This window comes from Asterias amurensis, chromosome 1 (genome assembly GCF_032118995.1).
Source record: "Asterias amurensis chromosome 1, ASM3211899v1".
Lineage (NCBI taxonomy): Eukaryota > Metazoa > Echinodermata > Asteroidea > Forcipulatida > Asteriidae > Asterias > Asterias amurensis.
The window spans coordinates 3,002,294-3,019,959 of record NC_092648.1 but is presented as its reverse complement, the minus strand read 5'-3'; the positions used below and the strand labels follow the sequence as shown (position 1 = coordinate 3,019,959).

General features: G+C 40.2%; 1 protein-coding gene across 7 annotated transcripts in view; it reads left to right on the top strand.

The window, feature by feature from the left end:
* Positions 1-17,666, top strand: part of LOC139942340 (ribosome-binding protein 1-like) — a 52,349-nt gene that overhangs the window by 12,885 nt on the left and 21,798 nt on the right. For 4 of the 7 annotated variants that reach the window (XM_071939187.1, XM_071939213.1, XM_071939194.1 and 1 more), the window contains exons 4-19: positions 1,000-1,069; positions 1,569-1,726; positions 2,229-2,371; positions 2,784-2,934; positions 3,390-3,614; positions 4,409-4,513; positions 5,045-5,196; positions 5,547-5,658; positions 7,639-7,734; positions 9,797-9,889; positions 10,749-10,829; positions 12,362-12,457; positions 12,973-13,065; positions 13,825-13,884; positions 14,476-14,691; positions 16,096-16,806. In XM_071939187.1, the coding sequence (XP_071795288.1) occupies positions 1,000-1,069; positions 1,569-1,726; positions 2,229-2,371; positions 2,784-2,934; positions 3,390-3,614; positions 4,409-4,513; positions 5,045-5,196; positions 5,547-5,658; positions 7,639-7,734; positions 9,797-9,889; positions 10,749-10,829; positions 12,362-12,457; positions 12,973-13,065; positions 13,825-13,884; positions 14,476-14,691; positions 16,096-16,806 (2,562 nt within the window). The remainder of the gene's footprint in view (positions 1-999; positions 1,070-1,568; positions 1,727-2,228; positions 2,372-2,783; positions 2,935-3,389; positions 3,615-4,408; positions 4,514-5,044; positions 5,197-5,546; positions 5,659-7,638; positions 7,735-9,796; positions 9,890-10,748; positions 10,830-12,361; positions 12,458-12,972; positions 13,066-13,824; positions 13,885-14,475; positions 14,692-16,095; positions 16,807-17,666) is intronic. The other 3 variants (XM_071939230.1, XM_071939221.1, XM_071939203.1) reach the window with 2 other exon arrangements.

Sequence of the window (17,666 nt, the reverse complement as noted above, 5' to 3'; positions counted from 1 at the left end):
TGCAATTTTTTTGCTTAAGCAGCTCTATGAAATTGACCCCTGGTCATTGCCTTGTTGCCCTTGAAATTCTAACAGTAGAAATTTACAATTTGCTCATAGGGTGCCCTTACCCTTAAGTAGAAATTGTCTTGGTGCCCTTGCCCTTTCAAACACAAATAACACAGGCCTTTACATCTTTTAAATGTTTGTGGTACTGGGTGCCAGGCGTGGAATTTCATCTTCGAGAGGGCAAGGCCATTTTCATTTTGCAAGAGGCACTTCCATTGGAAAACCTTAAAGTCTATGGGAAACTTTTGAAGGGCACCAAGGCCAAGATCAAGTGCAACAGAAGTCATGGCCTCCCTGGGCTCCGTTGATTCCAGACCTGGGCTGCTAATTACGAGGTTTGAATGGGCCTCTCATCACCAGACACTACATGAAGGTGGTCTAGCAGGAAGATGTTGTTAGTTTGCATCCTAACCAAATTTATATTGTTTTAAAGGCAGTGGACACTATTGGTAATTACTCCCTAATTGGAAACGGCTCCCTTTGAAGTGCCATAGTTTTTGTGAAAGAAGTAATTTTCCACGAATTTGATTTCGAAACCTCAGATTTAGAACTTGAGGTCTCGAAATCAACCATCTAAACGCACACAACTTAGTGATGACAAGGGTGTTTTTTTTCTTTCATTATTATCTCGCAACTTCGATGACCGATTGAGCTCAAATGTTCACAGGTTTGTTATTTTATGCATTTATGTTAAGATACACCAACTGTGAAGGCTTGTCTTTGACAATTACCAATAGTGTCCAGTGTCTTTAAGCAAGTTGTATTAAACAAAAGTTATCCTGAACATCTTTTTCAATCAGAGGTCATTCCAGCCAGTTTGATAATATGAATTTATAAGTTTTGGCACAACCAGTTGATGCAGTGTGGGTGTACTTGGTATGGTCTTCAATGGACATTAATTACATTGATTGAGGTGATTTTGTTCATTGAATTCATGGTTTTTTATTTCAGGCTAACCAGCGTGATCCCATGCAGGCCATGAAGAAACAACTCCAGGAGAAGGAGCAGGCATTGCACAATGGTAGGTGACAGTCCAGGGTCCATTGTCATGGCCCTGCTTACCGCTGAATACTGTGCTTGAAATCTGTGTCACCATTCGTCACTTGTGTTCAGGGCAAGCACAAAATTTCTGTGCTAGCTCTGTAGGCGAAGAACGTAGAATGTGCACACACAGAAGCGAAAGTTCCCAGCTGACCTGTGAAATACGTTTGATGTAAGCGCGGAATCAATAATCTTGTGAAAGCAGGATACAGATATTTTTTTCTTTTTTTTCTTGGTGTTTATTATCTTCAGTTTCTCAATGATTGTTTCAAATTTAATTTGAATCCCCCCCCCAAAAAAAGTTTTTGTTCTGCGAATCAGCTTCAATTTGTGCATACAATAATCGGCATGTACAAATTGGTCCAATATGCCAGATTGTGCATGGGGAGGAAACTGAGGGATTAACTACAAATGTAAGCCTATACTTTCTAGCTTTACATACTGTAAGTATAACACTGTTGTACTGTATGTTTATACAGAGATGCTCCTGGCCCAGTCATCATCCCAGAAGGTCAAGGAGCTACGTGTTGAGCTGAATCAAGAGAAAGGAGGCAGGTTGCAAATTGAGTCTCGTTACAAGGAGAAAGTACAGAACCAGGCCAGAGAGATCGAGGCATTCAAAGTCAGAATGCAGCAGGTAGATAAACGTTATCTTCTTCGCTTGATGGTCTAAAGCCCAGTTCATACTTCATGCGAAGCGAATTTGACGTGAATTTGACGTCACAACCCTCCTTTCGCAGCGATATTCACAAGTGAGTTGAGCGGAGGGCAACTGCTGTAATTTTTCGTTGCGAATTTGTGACGTCAACATTCGTATCGCATTCGCAGGAAGTATGAACCGGGCTTAAGCATGGTTGTTTGGGCTGTGTAGTTCTGGATCTATCATTAAAGCAACACGTTGCCTTGGATCAGGCGAATTGGTCTTTGAAAAGCGTTTGGAAACTATTTGTTATAATACGCATGGTTCGAAAGAATTCTGGGGGCTATCCCGCTTTAGTTTTCTCCCTGCGTTCTTAAGTTTTCACAACACAAACTTTTAAACTCACTTCAGATTCCAATTGTGACACTTATGCATGTAAGGTTTATCAGTTGTCTTTCCACAATCTTGATTCTTCTTTATGTAACTGTCTTCAATTTAGAGTCATGACAGTCACGCTCGGGAAACTCAAAATCTTCAAACCCGTATTAAGCAGATGGAGAGTCGAACTGATAACACCAGCTTGGAGGCACTCAAACAAGAGAATGCTCGACTCAAGGCAGAGGCTACTCGCAATGCACAACAGTAAGTATTGTCCTACACTTTAAACTTTTAACAAACCTCAAATGTGTAACATGTAGCTTGATTTTAGATTTGTCGTTATAAGAACAGAAAACATTGGGTTTGGAGGGGTGATTATGGACAAAAATACAGCTACCGAATGGCCTTTGTGCTCAGGCTTGGGTGGATTTTGTTGACTTAAAACGCCATTGGGGCTCAAGCAAGGTATAGTGCACAGTCAACATAAGTTGCCATTTGGGCGCAAGCAGGGCATAGTGCAAGTCGACTTAAGTCGCCATCGGGGCTCAAGCAAGGTAAAATACACAGCCGAATAAAGTCATCATTGGGGCTGAAGCAGAGTAAAGTGCACAATCGACTTAAGTCACCATTTGGGATAAAAAGGCTTAACCATCTTCATCCAATATTCTTACCTCAGCTTCCAGAATGAAATGCAGAAGATCAAGAGTCAAGCCTCCAACAATGAGAGCCATATGAGACAGAGTGAGGAGCAGCGACGTAACTTGGAGACCAAGAGAGCTCAGCTCGAGCAACAGCTCAAGATGTTCGAGGCAGGACAAGCTGGACAGGTGATAACAAATGACAAGATTCTAAGTAAAAGATTTGTAAACCTTGCATGGTGGAGGTTTCATTTATTAATTCTAGTAGTGAAGTCAATGAGTATAGAGATTATGAGCAACAAATCAAAATTAAGACAATGAACCGATGAGCATTATCTCAAAATATTGTTGACAAATACTTAATGGTAATTTTCTAATGATTTTGTCTAATAAAAACACACCATAAGTTTTTTGTGTTTGAAAAGTGTGTTGGGGAGTAGGGGGTAGCTGTGAACAAAGTGCATGTATATGGGACTGAAAATTATGCTTACCAAAATAAGGTTACCAACCAAATTACCATGAAACATGTACAATTTGTAAGTCGTTTCTGCTTAGCGTACAATTGTTAAGCAATATTTTCTGCTTAATCAGTTCTATGGAATCATGCACGGGATTGTTAAGAGACTGATTTCTTTTCTCCACAGCGTGAGAACGAGACTGCCCTTTCCAAGCGTCTTAGCGAGGTGTCTGAGGAGCTCCGTAAAGCCGAGTCTCGTCTCCAGACAGCAACATGTGACGGAGACAAGGCCAAGGAGATGGTTGTGTCTCTGTCCAAGGAGAGCGAGACGCTGAAGTCACAACTGCAGGATGTGTATCGCTTGGACAGTGAGAAGAGCACTCAGATGGCTACCATGGAGGCACGAGTCAGGGTTAGTATCCAGCCTGGCTACCACAGACCATATTACAAATACTCCATACGCGCGCTAGGGCTGGCTGGTCTAGAGGTGGATGCTGGTCTAGCTAGCGATCATGTTTGATCGCTAGCTAGACTGGTAGCGCTTTTAAACGTCTAAAGGTAGTGCTCCATATCGATATCTCTACCTCCTTGGAGGGAAACACTAAAAATCAACACTGATTGGATAACTAAGAGTGACTGCTTTGCGTGCACGCTTTATAAAACAAACTTTCCAGGGCTTCTAAGGCACTTGTCATGTAAAAATGCATGTATTCACATGCAATGCATTTCAAATGAATCATGTTTTTATGTGGTCATATTGAACTGCATGCCATTACTTCAGTGGTAGGGCCTACAAGGCGTTTGTAACAGGCATCGCTGGGGCACTAGTGGCCTTGGGTGCTAGCCTTCATTTCTTTGTTAGGGCTTAGTCTGAGAAGGCAATCTTCTACAGGCATCCGGGAGGCACGAGTTGGGGTCAATCGTGAGCAGATGCATACACAATATGTTCAGTTGAAGGGTATCAGTTGTTGGGTAGCTCACTGGATAATGGAACCAAGAGTAGGAGGGTTAATGAGTCTAAGGATCTCCTTGTCAATCAAGAGTTTCTTGAAGATGTGAGCTTGTGTTCAAACCTCTAGATTTGTATTCATATGGATGCAGAGAGTCTGTAAAGCCATCACGGTTGTTACACCCTTAAAGTTCTAGCCCAAACAGAGGAGACTGCATCCTGGTCTAAATATTGTTCCGTCGTTTTTGTTTTGTTAGGACGCAGAGAAGCAGAAGGCAACTCTTGAGAGCGTTGTGATTGACTCAAAGGGAAAACTGGGTGATGCTGAGAGACTTAGCTCGCAGAAGGACAAAGAAATCAAGGTATGACAAGTTCCAGGTTCATTTGTTCCACAGCATTAAACCTTTGAGGGTTGAGGTTGATATTATGTATGAAAAAGCCTATGAATCGCCATAGCAGCCTAATGCTGTATACTCCCCAGGAAGCTGAGAAAGATTAAAGGAATGTTATTAGCCCAATGACCAGGGGTGGATTTCACAAAGAGTTAAGACTAGTCTTATCTCTATTTAGGACAAGTTACTTGTCCTAACTTGGGACTAGCCATACGTTTTTCATATCTCTTGACCAGTCCTAACTCTTTGTGAAATCGACCCCAGGGCACTAATGTTAAGTGCATTGATTTAGTTTGTTAACTGCACTATACAAGAACTAACTCTACCTGGCAAGTAGATACACACATGGTGTTACCGCAAACCAAGTATATATTGATACCTCACCGTGCGATGCCTCAAATCCTATTAATATAAGAACTAGTTATTACTATAATTATTTTCATTTAACCCATTGTTCTATTGAGCAAAAATATATATATATTTTGTTTTTATTTGTGACAGAACCTTAAGGATGCTAAATCATCGCTGGCATCACAGCTAGAGACAAAGACCAAGGAGTTGAGCCTAGCAATGGAAGCCAACAAACCAAACGGAGACATGGCTCCTGAGGGATCCAAAGAAGACACCATCACCAAGAAGGACCATGAAAACATGTAAGTCCATCGGAAGTAATATGCTTTATCCCCGATGCAAATTTAACATCTATTATTCCATCGGAATTGTTTACTATTCTGGAATCTTGATCTGGATAAATATTCTTGATGCTCTAATTACAGCCAAACGAGAAGAGAATAATGAAGAAACTTCAGTTTTAGATGTGAGAGGAACATCCCAGAGAATTATTCCATCGTACACCCACGCAGTCAAGTAGGGACTGAGAACCCAATCCACACTGCACTCGGTTTGGGCTGGTGTTTTCTATCCACGAATCTACACTTTCTTGTCCATTCCACTTAAATGGTGGTAAAAGAATTGTAAATATTTTTGTTGGTCTTTGTCACAGTGTGAATGAGAAGGAGAAAGCACTGGCCGCCCTACAGCAACAAGTCTCAGCCAGTAAGAAGGAACTGGAGTCTGTTAAACAAACGGTAGAACAGCAAAAACAAAGAAATAATGTGAGTACCGTAAAAAAGCACTTTGTTTTCAGTCTCATTCTCATTTGTGATAATTGAATGGTTTGCAGTGTCAACTTCAAGCAGTGTCCAACAAAAGTACTGCAAACTGTTGTTTTCGGACATGAAGGAGTCATGTTCTTTGATCTACTTCTCCAGCGAGATAATGTTTCTAGAAGCACTGACAGCTCAACAGGCGTTACCAACATGTGGAAATGCCATCTTTTCAATATATCTTCTGAAATATTAGACCGAATTTCAGATCTGTTTGTCGTCAGCGATCATGGTTATGACTCTCAAACATGAGTGAAGTGCCTAAAAACTATTCAGTGTTTGTAGGTATTTTTTTCAAGCAATATGTTGTTGCTCAACAGTTGATATATTTGAAACAATTAATCTAGAGTTTTCTGAATGAATTAACTCACCCTACTGTAGAACTATGAATTGTTCTGATTTTATTTTTTTGCTGGAAAAGGAAATGTGATTAAAATGAGGCTATCAAATTTAAACAGTAGAATACACTGTGCAAGTCTTCATATTCAAACATTGGGACCCAATTTGTTTCCTTTACACATTAAAGGAATGCCAGAGAGGTAAAAAAATGTTTTTAATATGCTCAAGCTCTGAGCGGTATTATTGTTAGTACTGTACATTGAATGTTACTCAACATATCTATAGAATTAAAGGACCCAATTGGACATTTTGTTCTCAATTATATTGTTTGTTTGTATTCATATGTCTTTAGTTAAGTGTCGGTTAGTGTAGTTAGAAACTGTGTAATGCCTAACTACAGTGCCCGCTTTGACAGTTCAACTAATATAATATTATGCAAAACCCAACCTGCTGTTTAAACCCTATTCCCTGCGTAATGCTGGGACACATTAATGTTTGAATGTACAGTTCTTAAGTACACTAACAAATTTACTTTTAGTTTGTTTTGTGGTTAACGTGTCGGCCCAATGTCATGGTTCTACTTACTGCACAATTGTGCATTTTACTCACTATCACTGACCTGCCAACTCTCTCTGATTCTGCAGAAAGTTCCCTGGTGAACAAATTTGAAAGTCTCCCTGATTATGGAAACTGATCCTAAATATCTCCAGGATTGTTGTACAAAATCTCCCTTCATTATTGTGCAAGACGCGAATGTTGGCAGCTCTGCAACATTCTCAGGTTAAAGGAAAAGTGTACTTTGTACATTGTAACGAGAATGCTGAGTAACATGTACGCAGGCACGCAAGCGAAAATTCTTGCTAGTGTCTAATGCTTGTGTTGTGATAACATCAAGGGCGGATTTTTCTGTAAGCCCCAATTTTTCGCTTCATAAAGATATCACAGCCAAGAAATTGGGCTAAGGTCTTCAACTTTAAAAGAGGTCACGGATGCTGTAAGAATGCTTTCCAAGGTTTTTGAATCATTGTTTATGATGTTCATTCCACCAGTTAAACAATTTTTTTTTTTTTTTTAAATGGACTTTAGGGAGAAATGTAGAAATGTACATGTAGATGAACCCCCAGAAAATTTGTTCCAAACTCTTGAGGCTCATCTCAAGCTTCTGCCTGTTTATGGTTGATGTTGCATTCCTTCCTAAACCAGGCTCTAGTCCCTGTTTTGTTGTAAACAAACTACAGGTGCATAATATGTGTACAAATAGCCAACAACAGCACAGTACAGACAATTTTGAAAAAAACTGTTTTCCGTTACTAGTTGAAATTCAAACTTTTCTGGCCTTTTTTTTTGGTTTAGTTTGTGAGATTCTTGTATCATGCATTTTCCCCTCAATTTTCAACTTGCATCTACTACAAATAGCTGTGAAATTGAATTTCCTTGAGAGAATTGCCATTTTGGAACGTCTTGTTTGAAGAAAGACACAATAATGAAAATCTGTGACAGATTCATTTAGGAAAGTTTTTTTTTTTGGGACAGCAATTTGGTCATTTCTTTTCTCTGAAACATTGCATTTTTAACTGTTCCTACGGGCAGAAACTTCAGGAGAAAAATTGGAAAGCCATGGAGGCACTCGCAGCCGCCGAAAAAACTAGCTCGGAAAAAGTGTCAAAGGCTGTGACAGACCAGAAGGTAGTTATTCCACAGTGGGTGGTTGTCATCAACCTGTTTGTGGCATGATGTATTTTAAACATTGTTTAATTTCAATGTAAGTGTGCACTATTTTTGTTGTTTGTGTTCAACATCAAGTTCAAAGCATAACTTGCTGTCATTTACGCGTGGTGTGAGGAGAGTTGACATCATACTTGGCCTGTCTTTCTTGCTACTTTTTATTCTATTCTTGGACTTGAGTATTTCAGAACAAAAAAATTGTTGAGCAAAGCTTCGAATCATGGTAAAATTTACAATTTGCAATTTTTTGTCATTCTGGTTTTTTCTTCTGCCCTGCCTACATTATTTTAAGTAAACAACCAGGAATAATTTGTTTGGATTTGTGCCTGCACTAAAGCACCTCCATGACTAAAGCATCCTGATTGATATTAACAACTAACAAAGTGCATGGATAAAGTTATGTTTTGCTATTTGTGATTATGTTGACATACATGTACTGTTTGTTAGTAGACTTGTGCAAGTCTGTAGGTCTGTGAGGTAAACAAAATATTACACTTTCAGAATATTTAAAGACTTGCACATTCTATTATTTTGTTCAAAATACATGTATCCTTGTTTTTTTAAGTTTCAGTAACTCAGATGATAGAGTTTGATTTCATTTAATACTGAGGTTTTATAAAGTTCAAGGGTGTGTAACAAGAGCCTTCTGGCTACCAAAAGCAGCTTTTGTATTTTATATTCCATTTATTAAAGCCATTGGACCCTTTCAGTACAGAAAAAAAAAAAAAGTTCACAGATTTACAAACAACTTACAGGATTTACAGAAGGTAGTGGTGAAAGACTTCTCTTAAAATATTATTCCATGAAATGCTTTACTTTTTGAGAAAACAGTAAAACAATATCAATTCTCAATATCGAGAATTACGGATTTATTTTAAAAACACATGTCATGACACGGCGAAACGTGCGGAACAAGGGTGGGTTTTCCCGCTATTTTCTCCCGACTCCAATGACCGATTGAGCCTAAATGTTCACAGGTTTGTTATTTTATATAGAAGTTGTGATACACAAAGTGTGGGCCTTGGACATCACTGTTTACCGAAAGGGTCCAATGGCTTTAAATGTTGTGTTTTTATTTTTGCAAGTAGTGAATGTTAATGCAAATTTTGTTTGCTGTCTAGTCATGCTTTCCTTTAACAATTCGCCTTCGATGCAACAAGCCGACACACACACATAGACACCAGTAAAAAGTAGCAATAAAAGAAAATGGTGTTTAAAGTTGAACGCTTTATTAAAATAAAGCTTTCCTACAAATCAAGCATCAATACAAATTAACATTTTCCTCATAGCCTTGCCCCATCAATAGCTAAAATCAAGGCCTAATGAAACCACAGCTTCTGCTCAAGCTTAAGCTCTGCTGGTTATTTCCATACAGGTGGTTGGATCAAAGCCAAAGTCAAAGCCGTAAATAATGGATTCAGCAGTGGCTATGGCTGGAAGTCCGAAAAGTCAAGTCCTATATTTTTTAACTTATTGGATGTCAGATATTCAAATAAATGCTGTTCATCACGCAAAGCTTATTGTGTGTTTGGCACAATTTCTATACCCACAAATCAGCTCCTAAAAAAAACAAAGTAACATAGATTGCGTTTCAAGGCCTCTCCTCCCACTGGAGATAAATCTGCTTGAAATTTTGTATTCCAGATTCTAATCCTAAATGATATAGAAAGGTTTGTGGTAACACCATGTAATGACTATCTCTAATGAGTTTGGGTGGTTCTGAAAAGAACCGTTGGTTTCAACTCGACAACTCGATCAGTATACTCTGATCGTCTTCTGGAGAAAGCTGGACTCTGATGCTTTCTCCAGAAGACGATCAGAGTATACTGATTGAAATGTCAAGTTGAAACCAACGGTTCTTTTCAGAACCACCCCAACTCATTAGAGATAGTCATTACATGGTGTTACCGCAAACTTTTCTATATCGTATTTCCACCATGCAAAGTTTCAAATCCTACTAATCCTAAATGACAAATCCTGTCATGTTATCTCACCTTTGGTCTGTAATTTCTTGTCATTTCAGGAGGAGCTCAATGCAACTTTATTCAAGGAGCAGGAGACGTCCAGGAAATATCTGACTAAGATATTCCCAGATATCAGTGTAAAAGAGGGCCTTGTAAGTCAATCTTTGTCTTGTGAGATGAAAATTATTTTGCATGTAAAATTGTATGAACCATTTATGGTATGTTATAATAATAATATTAATAATAATAATAATAATAATGAAAGCATTTATATAGCGCCCCACAAAGAACGGAGCGCTTTACAATGTACAAAGAAACAAACAATGCAAAGACACAGATACAAAAAAAAAACAGTACAAGCAAAAACAAAAATGGCCAGATTAAACAAATAAATGGGTTTTGAGCATATTTTTGAACCGTTCCAGTATGTTGGCTTCCCCGAATGTTACGGGGAAGGGAATTCCAGAGCCGGGGAGCAGCGGCTTGAAAGGCATGATCTCCTGCGCGTGATTTAGTTTTACTGATGTGAAGAAGTGTTTTGTCGTACGATGACTTGAGCGGATGATTTGAAGGAAATGAGTTCTTGCTGTAGAGTGAATACATTTGAAAATACTGAGACTATAATCATTTTCATGACATGTTTTTTTGATCTACTTCCCTGGCACTGAGGATACTGTTCCAGAGCTCCTCAAATTCTGTAAGTTCTGCTACCAAAAGGAGGAAAAGGTCATCAACTAAAACTGATGTACATGTAGGATCCGAGTTTCATACCTTTTTGTCAGTTGTCATGGTTGTGACTCTCACCCCTGAGGTCGATTTCACAAAGAGTTAGGACTAGTCCTAGGAGATATACAAATTGCATGGTTAGTCCTAAGTGAGGAAGAGTAACTGGTCCTAACTCGAGATAAGACTAGTCCTAACTCTTTGTGAAATCCACCCCTGATTCATTTATGTCATTTCAGTTTGTGATAAGGTGATAAATAATTGACCTTTTACCTTTCTTCCTTACAGGCACACAAAGACTGGATGTCGCAGTTTGAGAAAAATGCTTTGAATTATCTTGCCGTACAGAAAGCGTCCTCGGGGTTGGAGGTAGGAATAAATACAAAACTTAATAATAATAATGATGATATTTATAACGCGCATTTTCCATACTAAAAAATGATCAAATGATTATGATGAACTAAAACAATGACAACCCAACTTATTGACTAATTACAACGAAAATGCAGGGGGTACTTTTGGTAATTGTTAAAGACCACTACCCTCACTTCGTGTACCCCAATGTGTGCATAAATTAACAAACTTGTTAAAATTTTGGCTCGTTTGGTCGTCAAAGTTGCACGGAAATAATGCCAGAAAAACAACATCCTTTTTGCATAGTATTGTGTGCTTCAGATGCCCCAGATAGGCTTCAGGCCTTATTGTGTGCTTCAGATGCCCCAGATAGGCTTCAGGCCTAATGCTTTTTTCAGATTCAAATTTTGTACTGATTGAAAATTACCTCTTGCTCTTGAAACTACATTACTTCAAGGGGTGTCGTTTCTAACAATGTTTTATTACATCAACAGCACTCTCGTAAGAAACCTAAAAAGGTATGTTTTAATGGTGATCGAATTTTGGAGTATTTGCCAAAGGTGTACCCTCCCTCCATGTCTGCCGGCACTCCTGCCGAAACTTTTATGCTATCTCCCTCATAGTGAAAAAGTCACGCAAAGTAGCAAGTGACTGAGCTTTTTTCCACTGCTGCCTCCCGCCTCCTGCCTATTGAACGGTCTTCCTATCCCCACTAAGACTGTTTTGTCCTTCAAAAAGACTCACCTGTTCTCCAACGTGTTTCTCGTTGTCCCTGTTCATTTGTCTTTCTCCCTAAAGCGCCTTGCATCCTTTGGGAAATTGGTGCTACATGTATAAGAGGTTTATCGTCTATTCAGAAACAGACATCTTGCGTCTTGCATTGTTGTACTCTCCTAAAAGCGTTGCTGCTGTCCTGTAGAGGGTGTGTTGCCAATCCCGTGCTTTGTGCTGGTGCTGGTGCTGACAAGATTGTGCTTATCAGATGGTGATAGTGTCAATTTGTCCTGGGAGAGATTGGAAGCTCCATCCTTCTTATAGCTGGCAGTGCTTCTCTCTGGGACCCTTGCAGATTTGTTGCAGTGACTGCAGCTAATGTTAGCCTGTTCCAAATTCCAAACTGCTCTTGGGAAAGGGCTATAGAGGTAGCAGTCACCTCTGGCAAAGGGTTGCATGTAGGTGAGGCTGTGTTGATTGGTCTGGTTGCGTGCGCTTGATCGCCTGTTCTCTTGTGGCGTGTCGTTGCCGAGCAGTTCACTGGACCCAGGATTTGTTGTTGTCATTAGCAATGCACCAGCCAGGCTCCAAGTGCATGATACCCATGCCTTCATCTTTATGGACTGTGAAGGGGGTAACCCTGTTTCAGTCCAGGGAGCAGACAACGTGTCTCTGGTGACAGTTGATTTGGGTCGACAGTCAAAATCAGTTGAATGTAGCCCTCGTCTTGAAATGGCCATCCGGCCTTGTGATGTTAGGCTATAACTCATAATTTTTTTTATGAAAACAAATGTAAAGTTCTCAATTAATTTTGGTTGTTTTGATTTTTGCAGGTAACAGAGTTGTCTTCCAAGTTGTCCGGATTGGAAGAGGAGAAAACTAAGCTAGTTAGCCAGTGTCAGCATTATAAGTCAGTCCTAAGTGATACGGTGAGTAAACAACCACTTTCAACCAACATTTATGTCAACAATATTATCAATATCTGTGACGTGTTGTGGACGAGCAAATGAGAGATCTAGACTCGAGCTCCGGTGTTTCTGTTTAATCGAGTGTGGGTTTGAGTCCCAGTCATGACACTTTAGCAAGACACTTAGCCATTATTATTGCTGCGTCCTCCGGATGGGACATTAAGTCGTTGGTCCTGTGTGTTGTGTAAAGCACGTAAAAGAACCTAGTGCACTTTCCAAAAAGAGAAGGGGTTCGCCCGGTGTTTCTGGCTGGATTGGCAGCATACTGTGCCACAGCACCTTGTAAACCATAAGATGGTTTCATACTTAGCTCCACAGTACCTTGCAGGAAAAAATACTGAGTGTAGAAGCGCCTTAAGTATCACTGAGTTTTGGATATCAGTGCTTTTTTAAGAAGCCATAATGAAATTGAAAACTACATTACCTTCTATATAAGACTTATTTATCAATATTTTGTCGATTGTTTTATTTTGCAGGAAGGAATCTTAAACAAACTTCAAAGCAGCGTAGAATCAGAGGAGAAGAAATGGCAAGACAAGTTGTCCATCAAGGATACAGCTTTGGCCCAGGTCAGTACGTGTAAGCTTTGTATCATTTCCAATGAGGTCGTCATCTCAATGCTATAAGGTGGTCAATTGCAATTTCGTACTCGTAATAATCAAAAGGTTGTTAAGTGAAAACTTGGTATATGTTTGCAAAAAATTAAAATCCACAAGTATATGTTTTTTTTTTAAACTGGATGTTTCTTTTTGCCCAAAATCGTCATTGAGATCAGTCTTGATTAATAAAATTCCATGTACTCTAGTCATCGTCAGGACTAGAGCAAGCTAGTCGAAACATTGAGACCAGTTAAGAACACATTCTGGGGGAGTGAAGTTAATAATGAGAAGTCCTCTCGATCCACAAAGCGAAAGTGACTGATTTCCTACCTTTTGTCCAGGTAATAGTTGAAAAGCAGGACGTTTCTTTTCATAAACTGAGAAGTTTGCTGAATTCCTAAAAATTTACTCCACAGCGTAGTATATATAGCAAGACAGTTCTCTAAAGAACACAATCTACCCAACAAGTAGATGTTCACATGGTGTTACCGTTGACACCTCACCATGCAATGCCTCAAATCATATGCACTACCGACGTTATAGTCCTGAGCCAACAAAGGTGTTTGCACATAAGCCTTTTTGAGATATGGCGGACACAATGCTACAACACTGTAAGGTTTGAGTAAATTTGTGTGTATACACCCAATCACGTCCGCGATACCTCAAGAAGGCTAATAGGTTGTAAATGATATTAATCTAGAAATTTGTGTCTATTCATTTTCCTAACAGGCCAAAAGAGAACTTGCCTCAGTGCAGGAACAACAAAAAGATGTGGAGGGATTGAGAAAGGTAATTATTATCTGAGAGTTAAATAGATCGGGGATAAAGAATATTATTTGGTTTTACCTTAAAAAAAAAGGGATTTAAACTGCCTTTAGCTACCAGGCAATATCAGTGGTCTAGTATTAAGGCATCTGCTTTACAATGGCAAAGGTCGTGGGTTTGAATCCCACCTGAGTAATATGCGTGCGGGTTGTGTCCCATGACTCGGTGAAAGTACCAAGTACACTACAGTGCTTCACACACAACGGTGTAAGGGTAAAACCAAATGAAATTATTTGGTTGGTTGGATTTTGGTCTAATTTGTGGTACTGTTCCCAGAAGCTCCTTTAAATCAACAACTCAAGGGGTTACCTTAAGGTAATCATTTCAACATACGTCCTAAAGTTTGGAGCATACAATCCTAGAAAGCAAATTTCTTCACTAAGCAAAAAACGAGTGAGATACCAGTCCCAAGAATGTCAACTTAATGGAATGTCAGCCGGTAACAAGTTTGTTTGTGCTTAGCAAATTTTTGCACTTACACGATTTCTGACTGGGCCCAGTAGTTTATGACCTTATTGTTGGCAAATACTAAAAACCGCTCTCTCGTCCTTCCAGGCATCAGCTGAGAAGGAAGCCTTGGCTGCTGAGCTGGAGAAGGCAAAGACCAGCATCAGTCAGATGGAGAAGGAGCGATCAGCATCTTCTGCCGAGTACGAGTCCACATGCCGTGAACTCAAAGATGTACAGAATCAACTCAGGCAACTCATGGAGGAGTTAAACACGGCCAACAAGAGAGCCGAGAATAGCGTCAGCTCCGACGAAGTCCAAAAGGTAACCATCTCTTTTTGTTTAATGATTGGTCTTTTTAATGTGTTTGAGATTTTAAAATGTGTTGCAATTGTTTGCAGGGTGGTTTACAGTGGGTGCGTTCGATTAGCTCACTCGGGTGAGCCCCTGATAAGAGCTAAACGAACGATCACTCACCGCTCTCGTAAGGACGTCATGCACCTGGGGCCAGCCCCCAAGTGACACACTCCACAAGCAGGGCACTGGGGTGAGCCCCTGGAATGAGGTCAAAGCTATTTGAACACACCGGGGGCAGACCGAATCGACCCAGGGAAGCTAAACGAACGCACCCAGTATGAAGCAGCATGAGTAATTTGAACTTTACTTGGGAAGAACTTAAATTTTTGAGGTATTGCATGGTGAGGTATCAATGTGTCTTCATGCTCTGTCTGTCTGCAGGAGCCTGCACTAAAGTTGAAATTCTCTAAGACTTCAAATCCACACTCTTTATTATGTCCGCTGTGGTCTGAGTCCGCTTTCATATTTAATAAGGATGTAATGACTTATTGATCGAGTGTTTAGCTACAGTCTGTGTTCACGTCTTTCCACCGATATGTCTGTTATTTTTCACTTGCAACACCATGCAAAACTTCAAAACTATATCTTTTTGATTGTTGACCACAGCCTCTCTCGCCACTTACTGAAAACGTGGGTATTTCCTTGCCTTGAAGTTGAGTGTGATATAAATGGTGTTAAAGATGAGAAACCTTTTTTTCATTGCCAATTTTTTAGCCTGTGAGAAAGACTCTATCAGGCATTGAAAATTTATTGCATCGATTGCTATTTTTGGTGTCTTAATTAAGCTTGGGCGATATCACGATATTATCGAATATCGCGTTATTAATTTGGAAATGATTTCGATATCGGATGGATTTGGTTTTAATCGAAATATCGATATATCGCGATATATCGCGATATATCGCAATATTGATTAAATATCGCGATGTATTTGCTAGCTGAGACATCTTGCACCCCATAGGTTTGGAGTAAAACCAGAAGAATAGGTCATTAGAACACCTCTCTTAAGCTATGACTGTCTCTTCTACAACTTTCACTAGGAGTTTGAAGACTGATGATGTCAACTTTCATTAATCGCGATTATATCGAATATCGCGATATATTGTCGGCGATATATCGTGAATAAAATAAATCGATATCGCCCAAGCTTAGTCTTAATATTGTTTTAAGCTCATCTTGAAATACTGAAACAGTTTCCTTCATTACAGATAGTTATTGTAGCTGCACCTTGATAGAACTGGACACAAACAGTAGTATTACCAATTATTGTTCACCATCATTCTTTATGTCATTATGTTTGTTTATATACTTTGCATTATCTCTGCATTGAGAATGGTGTATCATGATCAGTACTACTTGACTATATGGCAGGTTAAGACCGCCCTCGCCAACGAACAGGAACAGGCTCAGAAACTTTCCACTGACCTGGACAAAGCCAACAGTACCATCGAGCAACTCCGCAAGTCCTCCAGCAGCTTGAAGGACATTCTTCAGGAGGAGGTCAGGTCCCTCCAATCCTCCTCAGAGAAGCTCCAGACGGAACTGGCCGGCACCAAGCAAAGCCTTGAGACGGCTGAGCAGAGGTTTGCTCAGTCTTCATCTCAGCTGCAGTCAGCTCAACAGGGGCTTCTCCAGTCCAAAGCTGAAGTTGAGGAGACCAAGAAGGAGCTTCTCCAATCCAAATCAGAAGTCCAGGAGGCTCAGAAGCAGCTGCTCCAGTCAAGATCAGAAGTCGAGGAGGCTCAGCAGAAGTCCAGATCGGAAGTCGAGGAGGCCCAGAAGGAGTTGCTCAAGTCTAAATCAGAAGTCGAAGATGCTCAGCAGAAGTCCAGATCGGAAGTTGAGGAGGCTCAGCAGCGGCTTCTCCAGTCCAAATCGGAAGTTGAGGAGCTTCAGGCCAGCCTGGAGAGAACTCAAGAGTCTTTACAAGCAGCTACTAAGGAGAAGCAGGTTCTGGAGCTCACCATATCCTCACTGAGAGAAGATGTGGAGGCGGCGAAGAAGGTGCCTGTAGAGACTGCCGAGTCGACAGAGACTGCCGAGTCGCCAGGGACTGCCGAGTCGACAGAAAGCAATGAGGAAGTACGAGTCACTCACTATGTGTAGTTCAGACTGGAAGAAGATAACATTTCGATCTCACAAGCTTTGATTCTATAAACCATTGTTTTTTGTTTTAACCCTCCACCCACTAATAACTGTTCTCACTTTAATTTTGTTCCTTATTCAGTATACCCTCTCTGAGCACAACTTTATATTTCCCCTGCCAATAATTGTTCTATGAAGAATGGTTTTCCCAGATTGAAATCTGACAATTTATCTCCACGTAGCCCTCCTTGTTGCCAATGTTTCTCTGAATATAAATTTGATGCAATGTTGCATCTTTGAGACCCACTAAAACCCGTAATACTTCCTACGATTGCAATTGCGAATGCGATACGATATTTGGCGTCACAGCCCTGTTTTCACAGCGAATTATCACAGGAGTTGATAACAAGTCAACTGATGAGAATTGTTTGTGGAGAATGTGTGATGTAAAAATTTGTATCGCATTTGCAGGAAGTATGAACTAAGCTTTATCTGTGAGATTTACACCATGTACCTCTATCTTGGTTAGGCAGTGGCTCACATTACACACCAAGTTTGTAACCAGGTTTATCAGGCCCCCTCCCCCCCCCCCCAAAAAAAAAAAACCTTTGGAACGTTATGCTCAGAGTGGATACCTGTACTGGCATTGTCCAGATCTAACCCACTTCCGAACCCCCGAAAAGAATCTGATCTTGTGAACAATGAATCTTTTTTTCCAGTCATCATGCTGTACAGTGTGCCAAGCATGTGTTCATTCTACATACACCAACACACCCGCATCATTCATGTATGATTTTGAACTGTGTGTGTGTCGTACTGTTTGCATCTATTTTCTACGAGGGGAACCCCCTTTTGCT